Source organism: Canis lupus, chromosome 26 (assembly GCF_003254725.2).
Source record: "Canis lupus dingo isolate Sandy chromosome 26, ASM325472v2, whole genome shotgun sequence".
Classification (NCBI taxonomy): domain Eukaryota; kingdom Metazoa; phylum Chordata; class Mammalia; order Carnivora; family Canidae; genus Canis; species Canis lupus.
The window spans coordinates 24781607-24807473 of record NC_064268.1 but is presented as its reverse complement, the minus strand read 5'-3'; the positions used below and the strand labels follow the sequence as shown (position 1 = coordinate 24807473).

Here is a 25867-nt window from a genome sequence, read left to right as displayed (position 1 = left end):
ATTTTCTCCTATCATGAGAACTCTTAGAATTACCTCTCTTATTTTCCTATGTGATAGACAGCAGTGCTAGCTATTGGCATCATATTGTACATTCCATCTCTAGTACTTATTTCTTTTATAACTGAAAATTTGTACCTTTTGTCCTTCTAGTTCCCTTTCTCCCCTTACTCTATATAGTCTGATCTCTTTTCCTCTGAGTTTGGTTTTTTCTTTTTCTTTTTCTTTTTCTTTTTTCTTTTCTTTCTTTTTTTTTTTTAACTTTTATTTGTTTTTGTTTTTCTTAGATTCTACATATAAATAAATCATACAGTATTTGTCTTTCTCTGCGTGACTTAATTCACTTAGCATAATGCCTTTGGAGTACATCCATGTTGTTGCAAGTGTAGGATTTCCTCATTTTTTTCTGTCTGAATAATATTCTATTGTATGTATGTATGTATATATGTCCTGTGCATGTGTATATGTATCACACACATACAACTTGTTTATCTGTTGGACACTTAGGTTGTTTCCATGTCTTGGCCACTGTAAATAATGCTTTAATTTTTAAAGTCCGCTTAGTGAGGTATTATTTCCATACAGTAAAACATACCCTTTTTAAATATACAGTTCATTGTTGCTTTTATTTTTATTTTTAAAGATTATTTATTTATTTATTCATAGAGACACAGAGAGAGAGAGAGAGAGAGAGAGAGAGAGACAGGCAGAGACACAGACAAGGGAGAAGCAGGCACCATACAGAGAGCTCGACGCGGGGCTTGATCCAGGGTCTCCAGGATCACGCCCTGGGTTGCAGGCGGCGCTAAACTGCTGTGCCACCGGGGCTGCCCTCATTGTTGCTTTTAAAATATAGTTGGCATAAAATATTATATTAGTGTTGTACATATAGCATGCTTTGACATTTATGTATATTCCAAAATAAGTGCCTAATAAGTTACCATCTGTCACCATAGAAAATTATTGACTGTTCTTTCTGCTGTACCTGACTTATTTAATATTAAACTTTTTTTATTTATTCATGAGAGACACAGAGAGAGGCAGAGACATAGGCAGAGGGAGAAGCAGGCTCCCTGTGGGGAGCCCCATGTGGAACTCGAACCCAGGACCCAGGATCATGCCCTGAGCCAAAGGCAGATGCTCAACCACTGAGCCACCCAGGCATCCCTAATTGTTACACCTCTTAAATCCCTTCACCTATTGCACCTATCCCCCAAGCCTCCTGCCCCCTGATAAACACTACTTTGTTCTCTGTATTTATGAGTCTGTTTCTGTTTTCCTTTCCTTTGTGTTTTAGATTCTACATATAAATGAAATTGTATGATATTGTCTCTATTTCTCTTAATATAATACCTTGCATGCCCATCCATGTTGTCACAATGGCGAGAGTTTCACTCTGTTTTGTGGCTGAATAATAATATTCCACTGTGTGTATATACTACATCTTTATCCATTCATTTGTCTGTGGACAATTAGATGGCTTTCATATCTTAGGTATTATAAATACTGCTACAGTGAACATGGGGATGCATATATCTTGTTGAATTAGTGTTTTTTGTTTTCTTCAGATAAATACCCAGGGTTGGAATTTCTGGGTTGTATGGTAGCTATGTATGTATGTATGTATTTATTATTTTTAAATTTATTCATGAGAGAGAGAGAGAGAGACATAGGCAGAGGGAGAAGCACCTCCATGTGGGGGAGACTGAGGTGGGACTCAATCCCAGGATCCCGGGATCGTGACCTGAGCCAAAGATAGACACTCAGCTACTGAGCCACCCAGGTGCCCTGGTAGTTCTATTTTTAACTTTTTGAGGAATCCTCATACTGTTTTTTACAGTGGCTGCACCAATTTACATTTCTACATTTCACAGTGCATGAGGGTTCCCTTTTCTCCACATCCTTGCTAACATTTATTTCTTGTTGTTTTGATACTAGCCATTCTGGCAGGTGTGAGGCGATGATATCTCATGTGGTTTTGATGTGCATTTCCCTGATGACTAATGATCTTGATTTCTGACCAGTTTTTAATTGGTTGATTTTTTTTTTTTTTTTTTTTTTTTGGTGTTGAGTCGTAGGGATTCTTTATGTATTTACCAGGAATATCATTTGCAAATATCTTCTCCCATTCAGTAGGTTGCCTTTTCTTTTTTGTTGATGGTTCCTTTTGCTATGCAAAAGCTTTTTAGTTTGATGTAGTCCCAGTTTAATTTTGCTTTTGTTGCCCTGGCCTGAGGAGACAGATTAAAAAAAAATATTGCTGAGACTAACATTTAAGAGTTTACTGCCTATGTTTTCTTTTAGGAGTTTTATGGATTTAGGTCTTACTTGTAGGATTTATTTATTTTGAGTTTATTTTTGTATATGGTATAATGAAATGGGCCGATTTCATTCTTTTGCATGAGGCTGTCTAGTTTTCTCAGCACTATTTAAAGAGATGGTCTTTCTCCATTGTTTATTATCTCCTTTATTGTAGATTAATTGACTGTGTAAAGGTGGGTTTATTTCTGGACGCTCTGTTCTGTGCCATTCATATATGTGTCATTTCATTGGTTTTTTTGATAAATGTATATACTGTGTAATCACTACCATACTTGAAATAGAGAACATTGTACCCCTTTGTAGTCAGTATCCACTCATGGTTCCAAGACAATCACTCATCTGCTTTCTGTCACCATGGATTAGATTTGTCTTTTAAGAAGTTTTAATAAATGGAATATACTTTAATATGTGGTTTATTTCATAGCATGAAGTGGAGATTCATCCATGTTATTGCATTTTTTGGGATTTCATTCATTTTTATTGCTAACTAGTTTCTTATTGGGTGACTATCACCCAAATTGTTTTTAATTCTTCTGTTGGTGGACATTTGGGTGGTTTGCAGCTTTTGACTATTTGTGGACATTTGGGTGGGTTGCAGCTTTTGACTATTGTGCATACATGTTATATGGGCATCTTTTTTTCATTTCCCTTGTGTAAATACCTAAAAGTACAATTATTTGGTCATAGGGAAGTATATATATTTAACTTCATAAGAAATTAAAAAACTATTTTGAAAGTAATTGAACCACTTTATATTCCCATTAGCAATATGTGAGAATTTGTGATCTTGCTAAATTAAATTCACTTATTCTAGAAGCTTTTTGGTAGAAAAATTCATTTTAGATATACCACTTTTCATTTTAGAAGTGGTTCTTTTTTATGTCTTCTGTTTTTCTCATTATGCTCGTTTTCCTACAAGTCCTTGAGCTTATTGTGCTTGTTTATATAGATGTCTCAAAGTCCTTTTCTCCTGATTTCATCATCTTGTGTTATTTCTGGGTCTCCTTCTACTGGCTGATATTTTCCCCCCTTCTTGGTTGTTCCTTCTTTACGTGTGTAGTAATTTTGATTCAGTACTATACATTGTGAGTTTTACTTTGTCAAATGCTCGATTTTGTTGTTTTCCATCAAACACTGATAGATTTTATTTTAGAAGGTAGTTAACTGATTTGTGGATCACTTTGATCCTTTTAGGCTTGTTTTGATGCTTTGTTAGGATACATAGCCTTTACTCTGGACTAGTCTAGCCCTACTGCGTATACTAAAGTATGACCCTTCTGGGCTATCTCCTAATCTCCGGAGTATTTAGTGAGTACTTTCCATCTAGCTGGTTGAAATGCAAGTGTCTCCTGTCTTGTGTGAGCTCTGGGAATCATTTGCCTTATAGCTCTCTGATCATTTTTTGTGTCTCATGGAATTTAACCCTAGATACACACATTGCTTAATCCTCAGCCAGGGATTCCAGACCCCTCTGTAGATTTATGAAGTTCTCTGGATAGCTCCCTCCTTTCTCCACCTTAGAGAACCTAGCTATTTATTGACATAGTAACTTTGGTTTCATTACAAATAAGCAAAACTCATTTCAGCAGGGACATTTGGAGGGGTCTGTTTTATCATTAAAGGGTTCTAGAACCAATTCCAACATATGTGATTGTGGATGGGGGATTGTATCTCCCTACACCAACAAGCAGTTCTCTTGACACCAACCAGGTGTCCTACAGTTCAACTCAGTTCTGACACTATCTGCCTAGAGATCGCATCAGATTTTACAGGTTAAGGGCTCAAGTCCTACAAGACTCTTGTCTGTTCTGCCCCACCCTCCACCTTCAGATGCCATCAAAAGTTGTCACCTGTGCTTCTGACCGACTAGCTATAGATTGGAGGTTCCAACCACCCCCTCCTTGAGTTATAGCCTTTTTTTTTTTTTTTTTTTTTTTTTTTTTTTGAGTTATAGCTTAAGAACGCAGTCCTACAACACTGCTACCCTAACCACCTTTGGATGGCAATTGCAAGTCTTGGTGGTCCTCCCTTCCTCCCTCCCTCCCTCCCTCCCTCCCTCCCTCCCTTCCTTCCTTCCTTCCTTCCTTCCTTCCTTTCATGAGAGATACAGAGAGGCAGAGACATAGCAGAGGGAGAAGCAGGCTCCCTGTGGGGATCCCAATGTGGGACTCGTTCCCAGGACCTGGGGATCATGACCTGAGCCAAAGGCAGATGCTCAGTCACTGAGCCTCCCAGGCTTCCTAGTCCTGATGTTTTTGGTTGAATGGCTGTAAATCAGAGGTTTCCGCTGCCTTCTTAGGTTCACCTAATTTGGGCAGCCCCAGTGGCGCAGCGGTTTAGTGCCGCCTGCAGCCCAGGGCGTGATCCTGGAGACCCTGGATCAAGTCCCACGTCAGGCTCTTTGCATGGTGCCTGTTTCTCCCTCTGCCTGTGTCTTTGCCTCCCTCTCTCTCTCTCTCTCTGTGTGTCTCTATGAATAAATAAAGTCTTTAAGAAAAAAAAAAAAAAGAGGGTCACCTAATTTGCTGAGCAGCTCACAGGGCTTAGAGAAACATTTTACTTGATAGATTACCAGTTTATCACAAAGGATATTAAAGGATAACCAATCAACAGCCAGATACAGAGATACCTGGGGTGAAGTCCCACGCAAAGGAGCTTCAGTTCTCATGGAGTTTGGGGCTCTGCCCAGTGGCACATGGAAGTCTTCTGGTTCCCCAACCTGGAAGCAGTCAGAACCTCATCTTTTTGGGTTTTTATGGAAGTTTCATTACATACACATGAATGATTAATTAAACCATTGGCGAATGGTGATTGATTCCACATCCAGTTCCCCACCCCTCTCCCAGGTCAGGGGTTGCAACTGAAAGTTCCCCCCTCTTTAGTTGTTGGTTCCCTATCCTTACAGGATTTCCCAAAGTCACCTTGTTAACATAAACCCAGTAGTGATAGAAAGGGAATTTTATGAATAACAGGACACCCATTTTACCTTTATGGCTCTGAACTGATTTTAGGAGCTGAGGACAAAAGACTACATGGTATAACAAAAGATGCTTCCATTGTTCTTGTCACTCAGGAAATTCCACAGGTTTGGGGAGCTATGAGCCAGGAACCATGACCAATTGTTATTAACAAATATGTTTTGCTCAAATGAATGACCAAATATATATTTTTTACAAATCACAATATCACATTTATATTTCAGGAATGACTGCTTATAGAAGCTGTTACCACCATTTAAGGCTCTTCTGCCCCTTTGTTGGGGTGATAAGGCACCGGCTGCCCTTCTGCCCCTTTGTTGGGGTGATAAGGCATCGGCTGCCCTCTGCTCCTGTACTTTGAGCTCAGCTAGAGCCCCATTCCCTATGCTGCAGCCATCCAGCAAGTCCCTTACATGTGTAACAGGGACTTCACTTTCCTCACTGGCTGAGAGAAGTATTTGGGAGGAAAGGAGAGATCAAGGTCATATTAACGTGAAACTGATGATCCATGATTTCTGGGGAGCGCAGCTAAAGGAGAGGGATATGGGGACCACCCTTACTCCTCATGTTGCTCCTGTTGTACACCATGTATCCTCATTGCCTCTACCCTCTGTGTATGTGTCTGTCTTTGTGTTGGTCCATGTGCTCTCCTCAAACCCCCTCTGGCATCTCTCCCTTCTCATCAGCTTCTTCTGAGTCATTTTGCTGTTTGTTCTAACGGTACCCTCTCTTCCTCTCCTCACAGAAACCATTCCAGAATATTTTTGTGTTGTGTATTTACCCACAGTCTCGGTCTCTTTATTCTTTCTCTTTTTTTGAGAAAGAAAAGATTCTTTCTCTTTTCTCACTTTTGATAAAATGGACTGTCTTAGCTCAGCCTGCTGTAACAAAATACCATGGACAGGGGTGGCTTAAATAGAAGAAATTTACTGTGTCCCAGTTCTGGATGCTGGAAAGTCTGAGATCAGGGTGGTTAGTATAGTCAGGTTCTGATGAGAGCCCTCTTCCTTGTAGACTGTGTCCTCACATGCCAGAGAGAGAGAGAGGGAATAAGCTCTCGCCTGTCTCTTCTTATAAGGGCACTAATCAAATCAGAAGGTCTCTACCCCCATGACCTAATTATCTTCCAAAGGCCCCATCTCCAGTCACCTTCCCTTTGAGAGTTAGGACTTCAACATACGAATTTTGGTGGGAGATTGACATAAAATTTCCCATTTTAATCACTTTTAAATGTACACAATTCAGTGGCATTAAGTACATTCCATTACCACTATTTCTAGAACGTTTTCATTGTCCCAAGCAGAAACTTTGTACCCATTATACAATACTGTTTTTTTCTCCTGCCCCCCACCTCTGCAGCCCTTAATCACCACTGTTTCTGGGTATTTCATATATGCCTATTCTGGGTATTTCATGTCAGTGGAATCATACATTTGCCCTATGTTTTTCAAGAGTTAACTGTATTGTAGCATCTGTTGGAGTTTCATTTCTTTTTAAGGTTGAATAATACTGCATTGTATGGATTTGTACCACATTTTATTTATCCATACTTGGTCATATCCACTGGGTAGTTGGCTTTTGTGAATAGTGTTGCTGTGAACACTGGTATACAAGTATCTGCTTGAGTCATTGCTTTCAGTTCTTTTGGGTATATACCTAGGAGTAGAATTGCTGGATCATATGGTCATAAGTGTTTCACTTTCAGAAGGACTGCCAGACTTTCCCACAGTGGCTGTACCATTTTACATTTACACTAGCGATACAGAAGGATTATGGTTTCTCCACATCTCACCAATCTTCATCTCACCATCTCACCATCTCTCATCTCTCCTCTTTTAAATGACAGAGATGAGGGCAGGCCGGGTGGCTCAGTGGTTTAGCGCCACCTTCAGCACAGGCTGTGATCCTGGAGACCTGGGATCGAGTCCCATGTCGGGCTCCCTGCATGGAGCCTGCTTCTCCCTCTGCCTGTGTCTCTGCCTCTCTCCCTGTGTTTTTCATGAATAAATAAATCTTTTTAAAAAATGACAGAGATGATATAACACTATGAGAGAATGTTGAAAAACAGGACAGTCATGATCCCCTCTCCTTCCCACCATATGACTATGAGTGCATAACCTTGGGCTTTATTTTTCATACATTCACTTTTTGTCTCTCTGTAAGTAGATACACCTGTTTTGTGTTATACCTTTTTGCCTTATATGCATTGCTATATGGGATGATTTTGCAAGGTGGCATGAAAGAATCTTAAGTATTTTCACAGTGGATTGTGGTGCACTGGTAGATTTTGCCATTATGAATAATGTTGTAGAGCACATCCTCACACATAAGCTTTTTCATTAGGGCAAATGCCTATGTATAGAATTGCTCTCTCTGGATGCCTACCATGGATTGTGGTATGTGTGTGGCTTCTAAAATTATTGTGCTTATTTGTAGTTGGCATTGTTGAGTATATGAACCACATTGGGTATTAGCAAAACAGAAGTTGTCATAGATGAACATGATTCCCTTTGAAATCACTCATTCATTCAACATATTTTTGTGTTCCATCTATACACTAAGCCTTATTGAGATACTGGAGATACACTAGTGAGTAGAACCAGAGCTTCTGTCCTCAGATCTTCCCTTATTAGTGAGTGAGACAAATAAGAAACAAATGGACACATGGACATGTCCAGTGGTTCAAATGCCATGTAGAAGGCTCAGACAGGTAGTGGGCACAGATATCTGGGTTGGGTAGAGCCATGCTTGGTCTGAGGCTTTCAGGGAAGGAAGGGAGGAAGGGAGGGAGGGAGGGAAGGAGGAAAGGAGGGAAGAAAGGAAGTAGGTTGGGAGGGAGAGAAGAAAGGAAGTAGGTTGGTAGGTAGGTAGTAGGTGTGTTGAAGGTGTGTTGCTTAGTGTCCCCTGAATGGCGACTGAAGGAGCAAGAAGGGTGAGCCAAGGGGCATCTGAGAGGAGAGCAGTCCAGGCAGAGTCTTGAGATGGACAGTATACTTGTTACTGTTGAAGAAGAGCAAGAGCCTTTGTGACTGGAGGTGCAGAGGGCAGAGCAGTACAAGCCCTGGAGGACTGTATCACTCTGGGCCTGTTCTCTGAGTGAGGGTTGAATGATGCATGTTCTGATCTGGTTGCTCTGGCTGCTGAGGAAATACATTGCGGGAAGGCTTGGGTGGAGGCAGGGGGGCTGAGGGAGGATCTGATAGTATCCCAGCAAGGGAAGGTGGTGGCTTGGGTCAGAGTGGGAGCTGGGAGTGGGGGAAGGGCTTGATTCTGGGTGTATTTTGAGGGGAGAGTGGACAGGATGCACTGAGGGATTGGTTGGGGGGAAATGGGAAATGACTCATGATTTCTGACTTGAGCGGATGGAGAGGTGGAGTAGCTCTCTTCACATAGAGCTGTAGAAAAAATAGGGAACAGCTAGACCCTGGTACCTTAATTCAGTTTGTAACTTGCTTTTCTTAAATGCAAGTCCACTTCAGCATTTTTCACATTTGTTCTATGTTTATCTTGGCTCAGAGTATTTGTAAATTTAACATTTACACTGAATGGCATGGAACAAGGAATCCATGCTCCTCCAGAAACAGGGCTCCCAGCCTTGTCAAACCACGAAGACTCCCTGCCCTTAGAGCAGGAGCTGAGGTGGTCAGAGAGCCTGGAGGAGAGCTGCTTCCAGGAGTTTCTTTTCAAGAACCCATGATGTCCTGGAAAAGCTCTGGGTTTGTGGTCAGAGTGCCTGTTCAGTTAGGCTGTGCAGGTCTGATGTTTGGCCTTGAAAGGAGGGTGGTTGACACGGATCTCCGCAGAGAGCTGGCTTTGAGTGAACAGCATAGAGGATAGAAGCCAACCAGGTGTGCCTGGAGCTGTCATGTATTCTGAGTTTGTGTCGCAGTTGTGATTGTGGATACGCGTTTTTATGTCCTCATTGTTCTTTTGTCCTCGTTGTCAAAAAGGGAACCAAAACCTTCATAGGCACTTCTTAACAAGAGGGGTGGAAGGTGTGTCACACCTATAAACCTAAAGTTACCAGGTAACATCGGATGTCAGGTGTGGGGGTGTGGGGTGGGGAGGAGTGCGTAGCTGTGCAGCCTGCCACCTCCAGGGTTTCCTGTGAACACCTAAGGTGATTTGAGTTCCATGCAGGTTGACATCTGGTGATAGACTCCTTGGTCTAGCATTTCCAAGGTGTCCTTTTTTCCTTGACTATTGGACCTAAGAACAAAGATGCATATGGTGGGAAAGCTGGCCTGATGGAAATGATGGGCCCATTGGGGAGGAAGCAATCCTCCTGTCCCTCTTCCTGCTAGCCTCTGAAGTGACTCCACAGAGAGGGATGGACTGATGGCTGCAGAGCGAGCCATGATTGGCATCTGGCCTCTTCTGTTACGTGCAAAGGGCTCTCGCCTTGAACACCAGCACCCAGCACCAGCACCCAGCATGGAGCCAGGCACTTGAGGGTGATGAATATACCTGGGCTGAGTGGGCAGCAAGTAAGTGGTTCAGTCCTGAGGTCCTCAGTGTGAAGCAGCAGCAGAGGATGCTGAGAATGGGCCTGGCTGTACTGTCTCACTAAGAGCAGTAGAAGCTCTGCATGTGGAATGTGGTCTTGGGTTTTTCTACCCAGTAACAGAATTTTAAGTGTTTTCTGTAGTTTAAAGCAAACTCTTCCAACTCTTATAATGTGAACACTTTAGAACAGAGTAGGAAAGTTGAGAGAATAAAGTTATACCCACATACACACCTTTATCATATCTACTTTATCTCTGTGTATGTGTATATATATTTTTTATTTTTCTCTGAAATGTTTGAAAGTACATTGCAGTCATTATGAAACTTCAATTCTAAATACTGCAGTTTGTATTTAAGCATAACAACAGCTTAGTTTTGTTGTTCATTTTCGGACTGGCCATGGGGCTTGTGGCAAGGAGGTGTTCAGGGACCCGCAGCGTAGACAATAGGCCTCAGTCAGGAGCAGCTGGGTGCGTATAAACGCTCATGCCCTGCATTAGCACTGCTTTCTTATTTCCAGCCTTAGTTTAGAACCATAAAAAAATGTATGGTGCTGCATTCCAGTTTGTGAAAAGGAATGAGGACAGATCAGCCTGTGCCCACACATTGTCCTGTGCCCATTGTCCCTGTGTCCTGCCCACCCACCTGCAGCCCCATTGGCCTGCACTTGGCATGCTCCTCTGTGCTATGGTGTCTGGGACCCTGAACAGTATTGAACATGTTCTGCACTTTTTACAACTTTATATAATTACTATAGCTTTATTCTTCTCATCTGTAAACAGGCTGCTATTAACTCCCTCATAAGGTTATTAAATGAGAAAGATGTATGTGTAGATACCTCATCCCATGCTGGCAGGGAGTAGAGATTCAGTACGTACAGGCACACCTCATTTTTGCATTTTGCTTTATTGCACTTCAAACATAATTGGGTTCTTTTTACAAATAGAAGGTTGGTGGCAACCCTGAGTCTAGCAAGTCTGTCAATGCCATTTTTCCAACAGCATTTGCTCACTTTGTGTCATATTTTGGTAATTCTTGCAATATTTCAAATGTTTTCATTATTATATTTGTTACAGTGATCAGTGACTACAAGTTGCTAAAAGCTCAGATGGTGGCTAACATTTTTTAGCCATATTTTTAAATTACATACATTGCTTTTTTGTTGTTTTTAAGATTTTATTTATTTATTTATTTGAGGGAAAGAGAGAGCATGAGCCGGGGTGGGAGAGTCAGAGGGAGACGGAGAAGTAGGCTCCTCACTGAGCCGGGAGCCCAATGTGGTGAGCCACCCAGGTGCCCGTGTACATTGCTTTTTAGACACAATGCTGTTGCGTGTTTAATATATTAATATATGGTATAAATGTAAAACATAACTTTGACATCCACTGGGAAATCCAAAAGTTCATTTGACTTGCTTTATTGCGGTATTTGCTTTATTGCAGTAGGCTGAAACCAAACCAGCAATATCTCCAAGGTATGCCTAGACTGTTTTACTTCTTACCTAAGAGGTGTTGAGGAAATGTGGATGTTGAAGTGGGCACAGTCAAGTTGGCAGTGAAGTAGATCCCTCTCGCCCGCTCAGGTATAGTTTACAGCCCAGCTCTGTCCTCAGAGGATCTTGGGCTCGTTCAAGGGCAGGAGGGTATCTCAGGGGCCTCAGGGCCCCTCCCCGCGAGGAGCTGTGGCAGCCACTCCTCCAGGTCACTCAGGCTCTGCCGGAGTGCAGCCAGCCCCAGGCCCCCCTCCTCGGGCCTTTACCTCTTCCCTGCCTTCTCCAGCCCAGGACAGCTCTTTGTATCCTTCACCTCTCGGGAACAACTTGCCTCCCAAGGTTTTGGGCAGCCAGTGTGTGGGAGAGCCAGGACTCTGCCCGAAGAAGATGAGGAACAAGACAAAGCTGAGCTCTGGGGCTGGAAGGAGTCCAGGGTGGCTGGACTGGATCCTCCACCTTCAGGGCCCTGTGTGGAGCTTTCTGCTAGGCTCTTCTGCCAAAGATCACTTTGTTTCCTTTATCATGCTGCAGACCACCCCTCCTCCAGGACCCGTCTTCCAGGAGCTGTTGGTGGGACTAACAAACATGCATAGATTTGAGGGGGGAATTTGGCAAGGGCTGGGAGAAGCTTTCAGATGAGGAAATCTCCTGAGGGCAAGTCATGCTTGTTCTGGCTCCTTGCCCGGACTTTTGAGAGGCTAACTTGCCCATGGCTTCTTGTGCCAGCCATGAGACACCAGCCATCACCAGTCTTCCTCAGGAGGCCTCTTCTGGCCCCCAGGGAATGGGAATTAGCAGACAGCACCTGCCACCCTTGCCCCACCGTTACCTTCATCCCCTGGCACAGTAGTGCCTGAAATCCCTTCAGCAGGGAGCTACAGTGGCTTCACTGTCCTGGGATGCCCCTTCACAGATGCTGGTGGCCAAATGGCCTGGGGCCTGCAGAGCCTTGAAGTGGCGCTAGGTGGCACTCCCACACAGGGGCGTCCCAGTAAGATGGGACCAGATTGAGGGTGGGAATGTAAACTTACCAAAGGGCTTTTGTTTTTCCCAGAGGTCATTTTTAACTATTGTCTGGAATCTAGAAGGCATTTCCTTACTGAAACATACGTGGTGGAAGCCAGGTTAGAAGGCTGATGTCAAGACAGACTTAGGGCTGGTTTATGAGTTTTCTTTTTTTTTTTTAAAATATTTTATTTATTTATTCATGAGAAACAGAGAGAGAGGCAGAGACACAGGCAGAGGGAGAAGCAGGCTCCCTGTAGGGAGCCCCATGTGGGACTGGATCCTAGGACTCCAGGATCACGCCCTGGGGCTAAGACAGATGCTCAACCACTGAGCCACCCAGGGATCCTGAATTTATGAGTTTTCTAAACACCAATCTGCCTGAGAGGCTTAGAATGGTTATAAAGGAACTCTGGTAGATGTGCAGGGGCCCTGTTGCTCATTTTACAGGAAGAGCATTGGTGCTTCACAGGCTGCTCAGCAAATCAGAACCTGGGCTTTTGTTTTTCTCTCTTTAGGGTAACTTGGACTGAGCCTGATCTGGAAACACTGGCAGCTTTGAGGAAGTTAGAATGGTCCTCCAGGATCTCTCTGGTTCTGGAATTTAGTGTTACCTGGATTCTGTGTTAACTTCCTTCGCTTTAACTCATTTTTATCCTTGTCACAGTGTGTTTGCTTGGAGCTCTGGGGTAAGAATGGATCTTAAGTCTCACGAAGGCTCAGAGAATGCAGTGGGCCCAGGCTAGGAGACTTTGAAGTGTAGCCCATGTCAGATATTCACCAGCTATGTCCTGGAACCCGAACCCCAGAGGGCTGGAACTCTACATAGTGCTGCTGCCCTGTTCCTACTCTGCATTGTGGGTGTCCAGTATTCTAGAAGTCCATGAGGAGGGACCTTAATTGTCTTCTGGCCTTCTCCATGCTGCGGCATCCCAGTTTTGTAGCTTGTCACTTGCTGGGGTGGATCCAGATGAGGACAGGTGTGGGGGCCTTTGCACAGCACCATGTCCTGTTCCAGGCTGCCTGTGCTCAGCTGCCCATCTCTTCACAAGCCAAAAGGCCCTTTCTTCCTGTTCCAGATGTTGCTTTAGAAACCAAATTCTCAGTGGTCAGAGGAAGTTAGGAAGTTACTCCCTAACTTCCTACTCTTGATCAGTAGTCTAGAGCAGAAGACTGAGCCTTCTGAGGCAGTCTGACTGTTGGAGGGGGTATTGACCTTCCCAGCCAGGTGTTAATCCGGCTCCCGAATTCCACACTCTTTCTTTTGTGTTCTGGTCAGACACACTGTCTCATCTAGAAAATGTTAAGCAGGTTTCTTCTTTCTCTAGTGGAGCGAGAGTGCTTGGTGGGCATGGGGATAAGGTGCTGACCCCCTAGGCTGGGCCCTGCCATCTAGCAGGGAAGAAAAACACTGCACGAATCACTGCACAAGTTCTTCGCAGCCCGAGGTTGGAGGGGACCTTACTTACTGGGTCTGGTCCCTTGGTCTACACCAGATATAGTGTGGCAGGAGGAGCGGGGCGAGGGTGGGGCTGGGGGCAGCCTGTGCCTTCAGGATGGGGTGTGGGAAGGATCCAGGACTTAGAGGCCTTTGTATTTCAAGGGCTAGAAAAGGTGGCTGGAGGTGGCTTTCTGCTCAGTCCCAGGAAGCTGACCCTGGGAGATGTCACGCACATGTGGGGGCCTGGGACTACCCTGGGGTGGGGGTGGGCAGGGAGGACAGCCCCCTGGCCCAGGAGGTGTTGCCGAGAAATCCCGTGACCTGTGGGGCAGGTCCCCTGGCCGCAGCCCCTCCTCTTAAAGGGGCCCTGGGTGCGGTGGCCGTGCCTGGGCCCGAGGGCGGAGCGTGTCTGTCTGCCGGTGTCTGGTGTCCGCCCTCTGCCCCCGCCCCTGGGCAGTCTGAGTGGCCCGAGCGAATCCCCGCCCGCCCGCTGAGGCTTCCTCCCGAGCGGTGCCTCCCTGAGTCTCCCTGAGAGTCAGTGCCCGAAGCCCGGAGGGACAGGACCACCTGCCGGTGAGTGAGCCCGCGAGCGCTGGGGCCGGCGCCGGCCGCGCTGGGTGCTGCTCGCCCCTCGGAGCTGGGGGCACTGGGCCGAGAGCCCCCCCGCCGTCTCCATCCCGTCGCGGGCTTCCCCTGCCCCACATGGTGGGTCACGGGCTGTGCCGGATGAGCTCATTTCCGCCGCGTCGAGTAGCATCTCCTGCGGACCCCCCCTCCGCCCTCCCGCGGGGAAAGGGGAACCGCTGGGCTGGGGCTCCTGTCCCCTCCCGCGCTGAGAGCTCCGGGCCACTTCCTCAGTGCTGCCTGCGGGCGGGCGGCACCAGTGGGGAGGGAAGTGCCTTGTTCCTGGGTGGGGACCGGAGGTGTTCCCAGTTCCTCACCTCGGGGGCCTAGAGGGGGTGACACGCTGCTCTGTGCAGAGCCCCGTCTCTGAGAAGGTTCCTTTCCTTTGGGGTATTTAAGGAAGCCCTGAGCTGTGGGGAGTACTATCCCATCCTTCACCCGCCCTTCCCTGGCCACCGGCTTGAAAGAAACGTCTCTGGGCCCTTCTCTTTGCTTCCTCTTCTCTTGCTGAGGGCTTCCCCAAGATGGCTCACCCATTTCTCCTGGGGAGAACCCATTTTCCCTGTTCCCTGTGTTTGAAGTTTGTTGCTTCTGGCCCTGGAACACAGGGAGGAAGGGGTGATTGGTCCCCCTGGATACAGGTGCCTGTGTCATGCTTCAGGTGAGCTGGGGGAGGAAAGTAGCCCTGCCTTCCAGGGTGGAAGTGGGCTCAGAAAGGCAGGCAGGTGCACATAGGACTTGGGGACTCCGAGGCTTTCGGCTGAGGCTTCAGGAGGAGTGATCCTGGCACCCAAGGAGAGTTCTGCTCAGGGAGCAAGAGCAAATTTCTCAGGTAGGCAGAACATGGACCTGGATGCAAGGCCCTTGGTGCTCAGGGAATTGGGGGTAATGGGGGGGAGGTGTGGGCAGACAGTCCTGACTCTGTTCCTGCCTTCCTGGCCTTGCCAGAACCCACACCTAAATCCACCAATGTCCGAGAGAACCAGGCAGGAACGTGCCTCCTGCAATTTCCCTGCCCCCCACACCTCTCGTAACTGGTAACTGGCCTGGGTCCATCCATCTAACTTCAGTTGGAATGTTCCATTCCACTGAGGGGGTAGTGTTGCCTTCATCACAAGCTATGAGGGGTACTTGGGGATGTTGATCACCGCTCGGGAACAGGACATCCAGACAAAGGTGACCCTTTTACTTGGTCCTTTAGGGCCATTGGGTTTGGGCTCTTCCAGAACTGCTGCCTCTACTCCGTGCCTTCAATCTTGCCTTTGGGAGCAAACCTCTCTCCTCCCAGAGTGTGGGTTTGGAAATGAAGGTGAGGTGTTAGGAATTTGGTCCAGGGGATGAGGCTGCACCAAGGTCTTGGGTGGAAGTGAGGCGTGGTATTTCTGAACAGAGTAGAGTTCTGGACCAAGGTCACTGCTATGATCTGAGCCTCGAGGGGGCAAGCAGGAGGAGTGACCCTTCCCGTTTTTCAGATGAGGAAACTGGTAGCCACAGAGCACCTGTGACTTGCAAGGCCTGTACCAGCTCTCAGGGCCAGCAAGGCAGCCAGGATTGCAGTAACTGGATTGTTCCCGTCCCCTACAAAAGCCTCTGAACTCTCCTGTTCATCGTGGCTGGCCCTTAGGCCTTGTGATAACTTTAAATTCCTACTGGTCACAGCTCACAGCTCTTCTCTACAGTGTCCTTGAGACTGGTGACAGAGGGAAGGTGTCTGTACTTCCCTGCCTCAGGGTGACCTCCTTGTAGGTTCCTCATCTGGCCTGAGCCCCTAGTCCCACCCTAGGGAGCCTGAGAGCGAGAAAGTTCTGGCTTGGGCTCCAAGGGTCATCACAAGTGTGGGGGAGAGTGGGGCACTGAAATGGGGAGGGCAGGAGCACTGTTGGCCCAGGAAGTGGCTCAGCCTTTGGGAAGCAAGAAGGAATGAATGATCCTTAGGGATCCCTTTCCCTCCATCCTGCAGCTTTGAGCTGGACAGAGGGTGCCGGGCCTGTTGGCTGGGGGGACAGGTGAATTCATGTCTGCTCCCTGGGGACCTTTGGGGGCATGCATGGTGATTTGAAAGAAGCCTGACAGTCTGGTTCCGGTCCCATTTTGGAAGTGGAAGTAGAGTGGTGATGGAGACAGGGGACATCCTTCCAGCCTTTGGGGGCAGTTTCTAGAGTCTAGAAGCTGTGCGCCCCTCGAGCACCCTGCACTACAGGAGGAAGGGTGAGGGCCCACCTTGCTCTCCTGGGCTGTGGCCTGCCTAAGTCCCTGGACTGGAGGCCCTAGGTTGAGTGAAATGGCAGAGGCACACACAGGAATTTGCTTTGAGGACCTGAAGTTTTGGGCCAAGCTAGGGTGCTCCAGCATGTGCCTTTCTGGCTGCATGCTGCCATGGTCACTGCCCCATGTGGTAGGATAGTGAGGGAGATGGGCAAGAGGAGACTGGGGCTCCTGTCCTCTCCCATAAGGCCTCACTGCCCACTGCGAATCTCAAGTATGTACTCAGTCTGAGCGTTCTAGAGTGGGGGAAGAGCCTTGTCCTGGAAGCCAGGTGCTGTGCCCAACCCTGCTGGCCCTTAACCCCCTCTGGGCCGGTTTCCCCAGGATGCTGACAGAAGGTCCATGTGGGGCGGCGCCATGGCCTGATGGGCCATGGAGTGGCAGGGTGTGTGCTCAGTACATGAGCAATATAGATGAGGTGACCTGTCACGGATGAGGAAGTTAGCAGGAGGCTCAGCATGGGTGGAGGATAGACATGGGGCTGTCCATGGGTCCCTGGGCCTGGCCCTTGGGACAGAGGAGACTTGTGTACATAGCTGCTTCTGGGTGAGGCTGGGTGGATGGGCATCGTCCTGGCTCACCCACAGTGAGCTGTCCTGCCACTCAGGCTAGTGGCCTGGGGAGATGATCTCTGCTGGAGGGGTCTAGGCCCGGGGTAGCCCAGGCCTTGCCACTTCCTTGGTCAGGGCTGGAAATCCATGCTGACCTTCGGACCTTAGTCAGCCTTGGCTCCCACTGCACACTGCACTCCCAGGGACTTGACTCTCCAGGGGCTGGGATCTTCACTTCTGGCTGAGGTGGCTTTGCCTGGGCATCGGACATTTCACCCTGGTGTGAGTGGAGCCATGTCTGAGTGGGGCCTTTTGCTCGGTCAGTCAGTTGGCTGTGTGAGGGTCAGCGCTGGCCTGGGACTGAGTCCTTGGCTGGGTCCATTCTCTGCCTTGGGAGTTTCCCTCAGAGCCCGAATCTTTGCATCTAAAAACGGTGGCAGGCGCCTGTCCCCTGTGGCTTGCAGTTGGGATTGGAGGCCAGGCTGGGTGGGGCCTTGACTATCCCTGGGCTTAGACAGCAGCAACTGTGGAATGTTTGTTCTCCTTCCCTGTTATCTGTGAGGGCCTTGTGGAGGCTGGGCGTGTCCTCCCAGATCACCAGGCAGGGCCAAAGTGCTGTCCAAAGCAAAGATGGGGAGGGGGGGCTGCTTTGGGCTTCTGTCCTGGTTGGTTTTCCCTCAGGTCAGGTCATATGTGTGCTCATCTGAGGAGGCCTTGCGGGCGGCGGGGGGAGGGCTGGTACCGGGGATGGGCGGCTCTGAGGCCCAGGGGGACAGTAAAGAAAGAGCTGGAGCAGGTAGGTGTCCAGCGTCTAACCCCCTGTGCCTCTCCTGCCTTCCTGCTCCCTCATTCCTCGGATGCTACTTCGTCACCTGAATGGAAAATGGGTCAGGTCCTGGCGAGGGAGGGGCTGCCCAGCCACAGACAGGCTGACGCTGGGTGCCCGCCTGGAGCACCGGGCTCAGATTCCCACTTGTGCTTCTTGGGCTCACAGGCACCTGGTCCCTTCCCTGCCATCAGCTCCCTGGAGTGGGCAGGTGGCTGAGCCTGGGGACAGAGTGGGCAGAGGGCAGGGGCTTGTGTCCCGGGCCCCCGCCGCTTCCCGAGCATGTGTGACCAGTGCCTGTCTTTGCAATAGCCCCGACCTTTAACCTGCGCCCCCTGAGCTGGCCCGGACCCAACCAAGCTGGGAAGCCGCCCACCAGCCACCAGGCTGCCAGCCGGAGGAGTGGTGACAGCGCAGGAGCTCCTGGCTGGGGGGAAGGGAGGAAGGAGGAGAAACAAAGGCGAGTGTGCCTGGCGCCGCCCACCATGTGTCAGTCAGAGGCACGGCGAGGACCTGAGCTCGGAGCGGCGAAATGGTGAGATGCCGCCGGCCCCGTCCTAACCCCACTGTGCCCCGCCACGACCTCCGGAAGGTCAGAGTTCACGTCCAGCGGCCCCGCCGTGGAAGTGGCAGCAGGGGGCCAGGGGATCAGCCCCCAAGGCTGGAGGGGCCTGGCCCCGGGGGCCTGAGTCGGAGAGCCCGCTTCAGGTACCTGGGGAGGCGGAGCGGGCTGGTGGCCTAGTGTCTGCTGCACCCAGGCCCCCACCCCGGGTGCCCCCCCCACTTGGGGAAAGCTGCCGCTCTTCTGGGATTGGTTCCTGAGCTTCTGCAGTGATCAGGGCCGGTGGGGGAAGCCCTGGGGACAGTGGGGATTTGTTCAGCTTTGCTTAGCCCCTACCACCTTCCCGGACCTTTTGTAAACATGATGGGGTGGGGTGGGGTGGGGTGGGGTGGGAGACAAGGAACACAGGGAGGGAGTCTGGAGAGCTGTGCCATCATTGAACAGCAGGTGCCCGGCCATCAGCTTGGTTCTCCTCTATTTTTTTCTTTTTTAGTATCAGCTGAGATACCTCTTTGTTCCTTGGTTTATTCAGTAACTGGGGGCAAGAGGACGTGGCTCCTCTGAGAGCACAAAGGTGCAGATGGGAGCCTTAGATTTTTCCAGTTGAATGCAGTTTTTTTTGCAGATGAGGAAACTGAGGCCTAGGAACCGTCCCAGAGTGGGTAGGAATGTGGTCTCCTGGTGGCCGCACTGGGCCTCAGGAGCATTTTCGTTTTCTTCCTTTCCTTTCCCTTTCCCTTTCCCTTTCCCTTTCCCTTTCCCTTTCCCTTTCCCTTTCCTTTTTTTTTTTAAGATTTTATTTATTTATTCATGAGAGACACAGAGAGAGAGAGAGGGGCAGAGACACAGGCAGAGGGAGAAGCAGGCTTCATGCAGGGAGCCTGACGTGGGACTCGATCCCGGGACTCCAGGATCACGCCCTGGGCTGAAGGTGGCGCTAAACCGCTGAGCCACCCGGGCTGCCCCTCAGGAGCATTTTCTAGTGCCTGGTATTGAGACCAGGGGACTTGGGTGTCAGGAGGCCAAAGTTCTGGTGGAAAGGCCCACCCAGCCCCTAGGATCCCCACAAGGCTGAGCCTCTGCTGGATGCACTAAATTTGGGCTGGTGGGGTATGGGGAAAGACCCACTACCTTTACCGAAAGAAGGGGCATGGCTCAGGTGTGTGTGTAGCCCCAGCAGACCTGGAGGGTGGTCTGAGGGTTGGTGGGGAGGCTCCCCCCATCAGGCTCTGGGTCTGTTTTTGAACACCTGATCTGAGGTAAAAAGACCAAGCAGGTGGATGGAACTTCAGCTGTTTTGGGTGCACATGTGTGCAGGTGCATGCTCGTGGAGGGTTCCCTTTGGGATCTTGTCAGGCCCAACCCTTTAGTTTATCAGATGAGGAGATGAGGCCTGGTGCCATGAAGAGGTTTGCCAAGAACCTGCAGTGCAATGGCTGCAGTAACTCCCCACCGCTCTGTGCTGTTGCTCGGCTGGAGCTCCAGATCAGACTGTGTCTCCCTGGTGCCTCTGCGGGCAGAGCTGGTCCCAGGAGTGGGGGGGCTGTGATGCAGGCTGCACACCCCATCTTCCCGGTGCTGCCTCTGACTCCCGGTCCTCCTCAGCTGGTAGGCAGGTGGGCGAGACTGGGATGGAAGTGGGCCCAACAAAGGCAGCCACGCCCCCAGCGCAGCACGGTGTTGGGTGGAGGGGCCACAGCCAGTGCTGCTGGCCTCCGTGGAGAGGCAGACTTGCGGAGGGTGGGGCGGGGCCTCCCAGCCCCTGACCGCTGACCTGGCCATGCATGGACATCTGCTCTGCAGGTTGCACTTCCCCCAGCTGGCCCTGAGGCGGAGGCTGGGACAGTTGAGCTGTATGTCCAGACCTGCCCTGAAACTGCGCTCCTGGCCCCTGACGGTCCTCTACTACCTCCTGCCCTTCGGTGCCCTCCGACCGCTCAGCCGGGTGGGATGGAGGCCCGTGAGCAGGGTAAGTGCACAGGCTGTTGGCCCGGCCTTCACCCCTCCCGATCCCCCCCCCCCCCCCCAACCCAGGACACAGAAACGGAGGAGACATTTGTCAGATTGCAGGTGATAGGGGTGCTGAGCCCTCTGGGACGGTCACCCTGACGGGCTGGTTGGTGGCCTTGACGGCTTTGCTGTCTATGCTGCCTGTTTTCCTTGCCTGCATTTGTGCCATTTGGGGGTTCTGCTTCTGGGAGGAACCCATGCTGGGCATTCAGAAAACGGTGTCTGATTTCCCATGTTCAGGCAGAAGAGAGCTTAGGGGTGATTTTGAGAAGAGTGCAAATTAATTCAGGGGTTACCAGGGGATGATTTTGGAAGGCCGAGGCCTGTTTGGGCCCCTTCGGTGTGGATGGACCTAGAGCCCCAGGCAGGGCTGGGGAAGGGCTGCCTAGCTCCCTGGGGTCTCTGGGCAGGCTGACCTCAAGCCAGGAACCCTGGGCTCCGATGGGTGTCAGCTGGGAGGAGTTTGGGGCGCCACTCAGTACACTGTAGAGGTGTTTAAAGTTGGAATGAAATTACCTTTACACCCTGGGGACTTGATGTCTAGGTCGGGCTGACAGCCGCAGCCACTGGTTAGAGGCAGGTCCTGCTGTGGTGGCGGCACCCGAGGTTTAAGAGGCATCCACTTCCAGGTCTCCTGGCCCTGAGAGTTTGGCTGGGGGTGCCAGCAGACAGCAGCAGGGAGGTGGGGGGAGGCCAGGGGGCCGATTCCCCTCTACCTCCAGGGAGTAGCCCCAGGTGCATACAGCTCGGTGGCCAGGCCTGGAGTGCCGGCTCTGGTGACAGTGGTACTGTGCACGCCGTAGTCCCTGACCTGGTATGGAGGGGGTTCCTCTGCGTCCTGTTCAGGCCAGAACATGTGCTCTGGGCTGTAGGCTGGCCTGTGTACCCTTTGGGCCACAGCCTCTCTGTGCAGGTAGCAGAGCCATTGACACCCTGCCTTCCTAAAGAAGGAAGACCGTGCTGGCATTCCCTCCTTGGGGCCCGGGACTCTTGCTACTGGACCGGTGCGTAAAATGACTGAGGCACCTGAGTTTAAGCAACTGTGTCAGTCTTGGCCAGTACTCGCTTTGTGAGTGTTTAGGAAGCTCAGTCTGGTTCCTAGTGGGAAGCAACCACATCACAAAGCCATCGAGGGGTGCCTAGGCCTCCCGGGGCAGAGGTGTTGGGGGCATGCGGGCCGGTGCGCTCACCTGCCTGTTCGCGGCCTGCAGGTGGCCCTGTACAAGTCGGTGCCCACGCGCCTGCTGTCGCGGGCCTGGGGCCGCCTCAACCAGGTGGAGCTGCCGCACTGGCTGCGCCGGCCTGTCTACAGCCTGTATATCTGGACCTTCGGGGTGAACATGAAGGAGGCCGCCGTGGAGGACCTGCACCACTACCGCAACCTCAGCGAGTTCTTCCGGCGCAAGCTGAAGCCGCAGGCCCGGCCTGTGTGTGGCTTGCACAGCGTGGTGAGGCCCCACCCCGCCCTGTGCTCCCTCCTCCAGAAGTGGGATTCTTACCTGGGCCTTTGGGAACCTGTCCCGGCAGTCTCCACGGGTGGCCCGTGGGTCCTCCTCCTAGGCTGGGCCCCAAGTCCCCCTGCCTCCCTAGCAGCAAGCCTTTCTCGGCCCTTCCAGATCAGCCCTTCAGATGGGAAGATCTTGAACTTTGGGCAGGTGAAGAACTGTGAGGTCGAGCAGGTGAAGGGGGTCACCTACTCACTGGAGTCCTTCCTGGGTCCGCGCACGTCCACAGATGACCTGCCCTTTGCACCAGGTGGGTTGCGGCCTGGTGGTGGCCTTGGGGCCCTGTTTTGGCGTGGCTGGGCTGGTCGTCAGGAAGGAGGATGGGGGCATGGGGAGGGAAGGGAGGGCCAGGAATGGCCGCGTGGAGCTTTGGGGCTCCCGGAAGCCCACGGTGAGGCTACACAGGCTCAGGCACCCATCTGAGAGCCTGGTGCTCGTGTCTGCCTCCCGCAGCCACCCCCTGCGGCTCCTTCAGGAACCAGCTGGTCACTCGAGAAGGGAATGAGCTCTACCACTGTGTCATCTACCTGGCCCCTGGGGACTACCACTGCTTCCACTCTCCCACTGACTGGACCGTTTCCCACCGGCGCCATTTCCCAGGTCGGCCAGAGGCTCCACATTCAGGGTGCAGAGGCCAGAAGGCGACTGCTTTAGTCTGGCCGGGTGTGGGCAGCAGGGGATGGACGTGGGGCTCCGGGGGGGCCTGGTCTCCCTGCAGGTGGCAAATGGCAGTGTCCCTGTCCCCATAGGCTCCCTGATGTCCGTGAACCCTGGCATGGCCCGCTGGATCAAAGAGCTCTTCTGCCACAACGAGCGGGTGGTCCTCACTGGGGACTGGAAACACGGCTTCTTCTCGCTGACGGCTGTGGGGGCCACCAACGTGGGCTCTATACGCATCTACTTTGACCGGGTAAGCAGAGCCAGGCCCAAGAGCTGGGACACATGGGGTTCCCCCACCCCCTTCCCCATGGAGCCAGGTCCGTCGGTACTGTGAGTTCTAGAAGGGCACGTCCCCTGCCAGGCCTCGTTCTGTGGAGCGGCTGCCCCAAGGAGGGGCTGGGCCCTGGGTTCCCACTCTGCCAGTCCCCATGCCAGATGTGCTGTTACTTGCTTGGCTAGAGATGGCTGGAGGGGGAACCCAGGGGGAATGTCAAGCTCAGGGTGGGGCATACGGATGGGAAGGGCGGCTGGTGCCCACCCTTCCCTGGGTGGTGGGGGGCTGCCCTTCTTAGTGGCAGCTTGCGACTGCCTCTGGCCAGCTCTGGGTGCTGAAGATTGGGGTTTGATTCCTCTGTGGCCCCCATGTCCTAGTTCACAGCTGGGTCTGGGGACTGTCTTGTTAGACTTGGCTTATGGGCTGAGTCACTGTCCCCAGCTCCCTCTCCAGGCTGGGTTGGGGACAGGCAGCAGAGGTGTGTTCCGAGTCCAGGAGCAGACTCCACACTCTCTGCCCCTGACCTCCTGCAGGACCTGCACACAAACAGCCCACGCTATAGCAAGGGCTCCTACAATGACTTCAGCTTCGTGACCCACGCCAACAAGGAGGGCATCCCCATGCGCAAGGGCGAGCACCTGGGCGAGTTCAACCTGGGCTCCACCATCGTGCTCATCTTTGAGGCCCCCAAGGATTTCAACTTTAAGCTGAAAGCGGGACAGAAGATCCGGTTCGGAGAGGCTCTGGGCTCACTCTAGGGCCTCCTTCCTGGCAACGGCTACTGAGGGAGCTTTTTCAGACAGAAACGGGAGGGTCTTTTAGGGGGAGCCTCCATGGCTGTCTGGGAAGGGGACAGTCTCAAGCCTGTGGGGTCCAACCAGGCAGGACCTGGGTGACTGCTTCCTGCCGTCCCCGAGGTGTAGATGAGGTCAGAGTCCCTGTCGACCCTGGACCTACGTCGTTCCCTCTTCCTACCCTAAAAAGAGAGAATGTGCAGGCCAAGATGATCTCAAATTCCCTTTTGGATATTTTTTAACCTATTGTATAAATTGGGAGACCCTACGTCTCCTGGCTGGATGTCCCGTTGGTCTTGATTTCTGTTGTAAGACAGAAAAGTGGTTATGTGTGTTCTTGCTGCTCTCATCATTGCTTTCCAGCCTCCCCATCTGCCTCGCCTGCACCGACTGGGCTGTGCTGCCCCCAGAGCAGCACCATGTGGCCTTTAACACAACCGCTTTCTGTTCCCAATTCACCCACCCTGCTCGTTTGAGAAAAGCTGTCTCTTTGCACTTGTGGCCGAACACATCATCCTTGGCTCCGCCAGCATCTTCTGGGGGGGACACCATGGCATGGCGCTTTACAGGCCCCAGTGAGGGACTCTCCAGAGCTGGCGAGTCCTCTTTCCAGTGGCAGGACCAATTACTGAGCCCCTTGAATGGTGTCCCAAGTGAATGGACAGGCAGGTAGTGGTGGCCTAGGAGGGGCCGGGGGAAGCTCATCCTCCCCTCCTACCCAGACCTACAGAAACATGGTAAGTTGCTGCTATTGATTCAGGGGCTGGTGTTGGAGGCCAAGGAGCCTTGGTGTATTGGGAAAGGGGGGGGGCAGGTCAGTGCCTACAACACCTGTCCCCAGGTAATAGGTACACAGTCCTTAGGGAGCCGCTGACGGTGGGGCCAGGATTCAGGTTTCCTGGGGACGCTGTGAATTTCTCCTGCAGGAGAAGCCATTTGAACTCTTTCAACTGTATCAGTAGCACAGTATTTTTGTATGAAAAGTAGGAGACTTCTGAACAGTAATTCATTTAATTGCAACGTTTTGAAATAAAAAAATTAAACTCATTGCAGCTTTGCGTTCTGTTCCTGGAGGTGGGCTGAGGCCTCCCAGGGGCAGTGACTAGCACAGAGCCTGCCGCAGGGCCTGGACACGGGCGATGCAGGCGCGGATGGGCTGGCGCTGGGCCTGGAGCTCAGAGGCCAGCTGCTGGATCTGCAGCTCCACCTGGGGACAGGGGGAGGGGCAGGAGGCTGAGCGGAGACAAAGCGCGGAGATAGGAGGGGAGAAAGCTGTTCCAGGGCTGCCTAAGGCCTCACCTCCTGTAGTTCTTCCTGCACCTGCTGCTCTGCTTCCTGGTCCTCAGGCCTGGGCTCCTCCTGGCTCAGCTCCAGCCACCTGCGCAGGCTTCTTGCTTGCCGCTGGCAGGACCTGAGGGAGTGAGACACCTGCTGCTGGCCTGGCCGGCCTGTGGCAGCACCTCCAGGGGAGGAAGCGGCACATCTGCTACTTCTGATGGGAGGTGGGGAGGGTGGCTGTGTTCTGTCCTCCACCACCCAGCTCAGCAAGCAACTTGGGTGGGCCCAAGTTGCCCAAGGACACCCCCACCCCAAAGCCAGCTGTGGGGAAACACCTGGGGTTTTCTGGGTCTTACGAGAGATTCTGCTTCATGGTCTGGTAGTCCTGCAGTTGCTGCTGGATGCTCTCAAGCTCAGCCTCCAGGTCGTCGTGGCCCGCGGTGATAGGAGAACAGGCTTGATCTTGACCCCCCTCTCGGCTAGGCCAAGGCTGAGTGGAGGGAGCCCAGGCACCAGGAGCGGCCCGAGTGCTCGCAGTGCTGACAGGCTTTGGGTGCACACCCATGGTTCCAGAGCTGCGCCCAGTGCCCATGAAGTCCCCAGGAAGCAGCAGGCGGGACTGAGGGACACTGGCTGGGGATGGCGAGGCCTGAAGTGTGAGCCCAGGAGTGGTGGGCTGTGCAGAGGCCTGGAAAGGGAGGACGGGTGAGCACAGAAGCTGGGAGGAAGGCTGGGGGAGGCACCCAGGCTGCCCACTGCAGGGCGTGGGGAGGTAAG

The 25867-nt window shown here is 51.4% G+C and overlaps 2 protein-coding genes across 18 annotated transcripts in view; one reads left to right on the top strand and one right to left on the bottom strand.

Annotated features, from left to right (window-relative positions):
- PISD (phosphatidylserine decarboxylase) overlaps positions 1 to 24859 on the top strand; it is a 43242-nt gene extending 18383 nt beyond the window's left edge. The window contains exons 1-8 of one of the 8 annotated variants that reach the window (XM_025474630.3): positions 14155 to 14314; positions 18320 to 18542; positions 20373 to 20538; positions 21791 to 22027; positions 22196 to 22334; positions 22538 to 22684; positions 22834 to 22994; positions 23552 to 24859. In XM_025474630.3, coding sequence (XP_025330415.1) covers positions 18493 to 18542; positions 20373 to 20538; positions 21791 to 22027; positions 22196 to 22334; positions 22538 to 22684; positions 22834 to 22994; positions 23552 to 23776 — 1125 coding nt within the window. In that variant the 5' untranslated portion in view covers positions 14155 to 14314; positions 18320 to 18492 and the 3' untranslated portion in view covers positions 23777 to 24859. The other 7 variants (XM_025474633.3, XM_025474631.3, XM_025474634.3 and 4 more) reach the window with 7 other exon arrangements.
- Positions 24805 to 25867, bottom strand: part of SFI1 (SFI1 centrin binding protein) — a 99673-nt gene continuing 98610 nt past the window's right edge. For all 10 annotated transcript variants that reach the window (XM_025474611.3, XM_025474612.3, XM_035706638.2 and 7 more), the window contains 3 exons: positions 25447 to 25778; positions 25112 to 25223; positions 24805 to 25019 (listed from right to left, as the gene is read on the bottom strand). In XM_025474611.3, the coding sequence (XP_025330396.1) occupies positions 24915 to 25019; positions 25112 to 25223; positions 25447 to 25778 (549 nt within the window). In that variant the 3' untranslated portion in view covers positions 24805 to 24914. The remainder of the gene's footprint in view (positions 25020 to 25111; positions 25224 to 25446; positions 25779 to 25867) is intronic.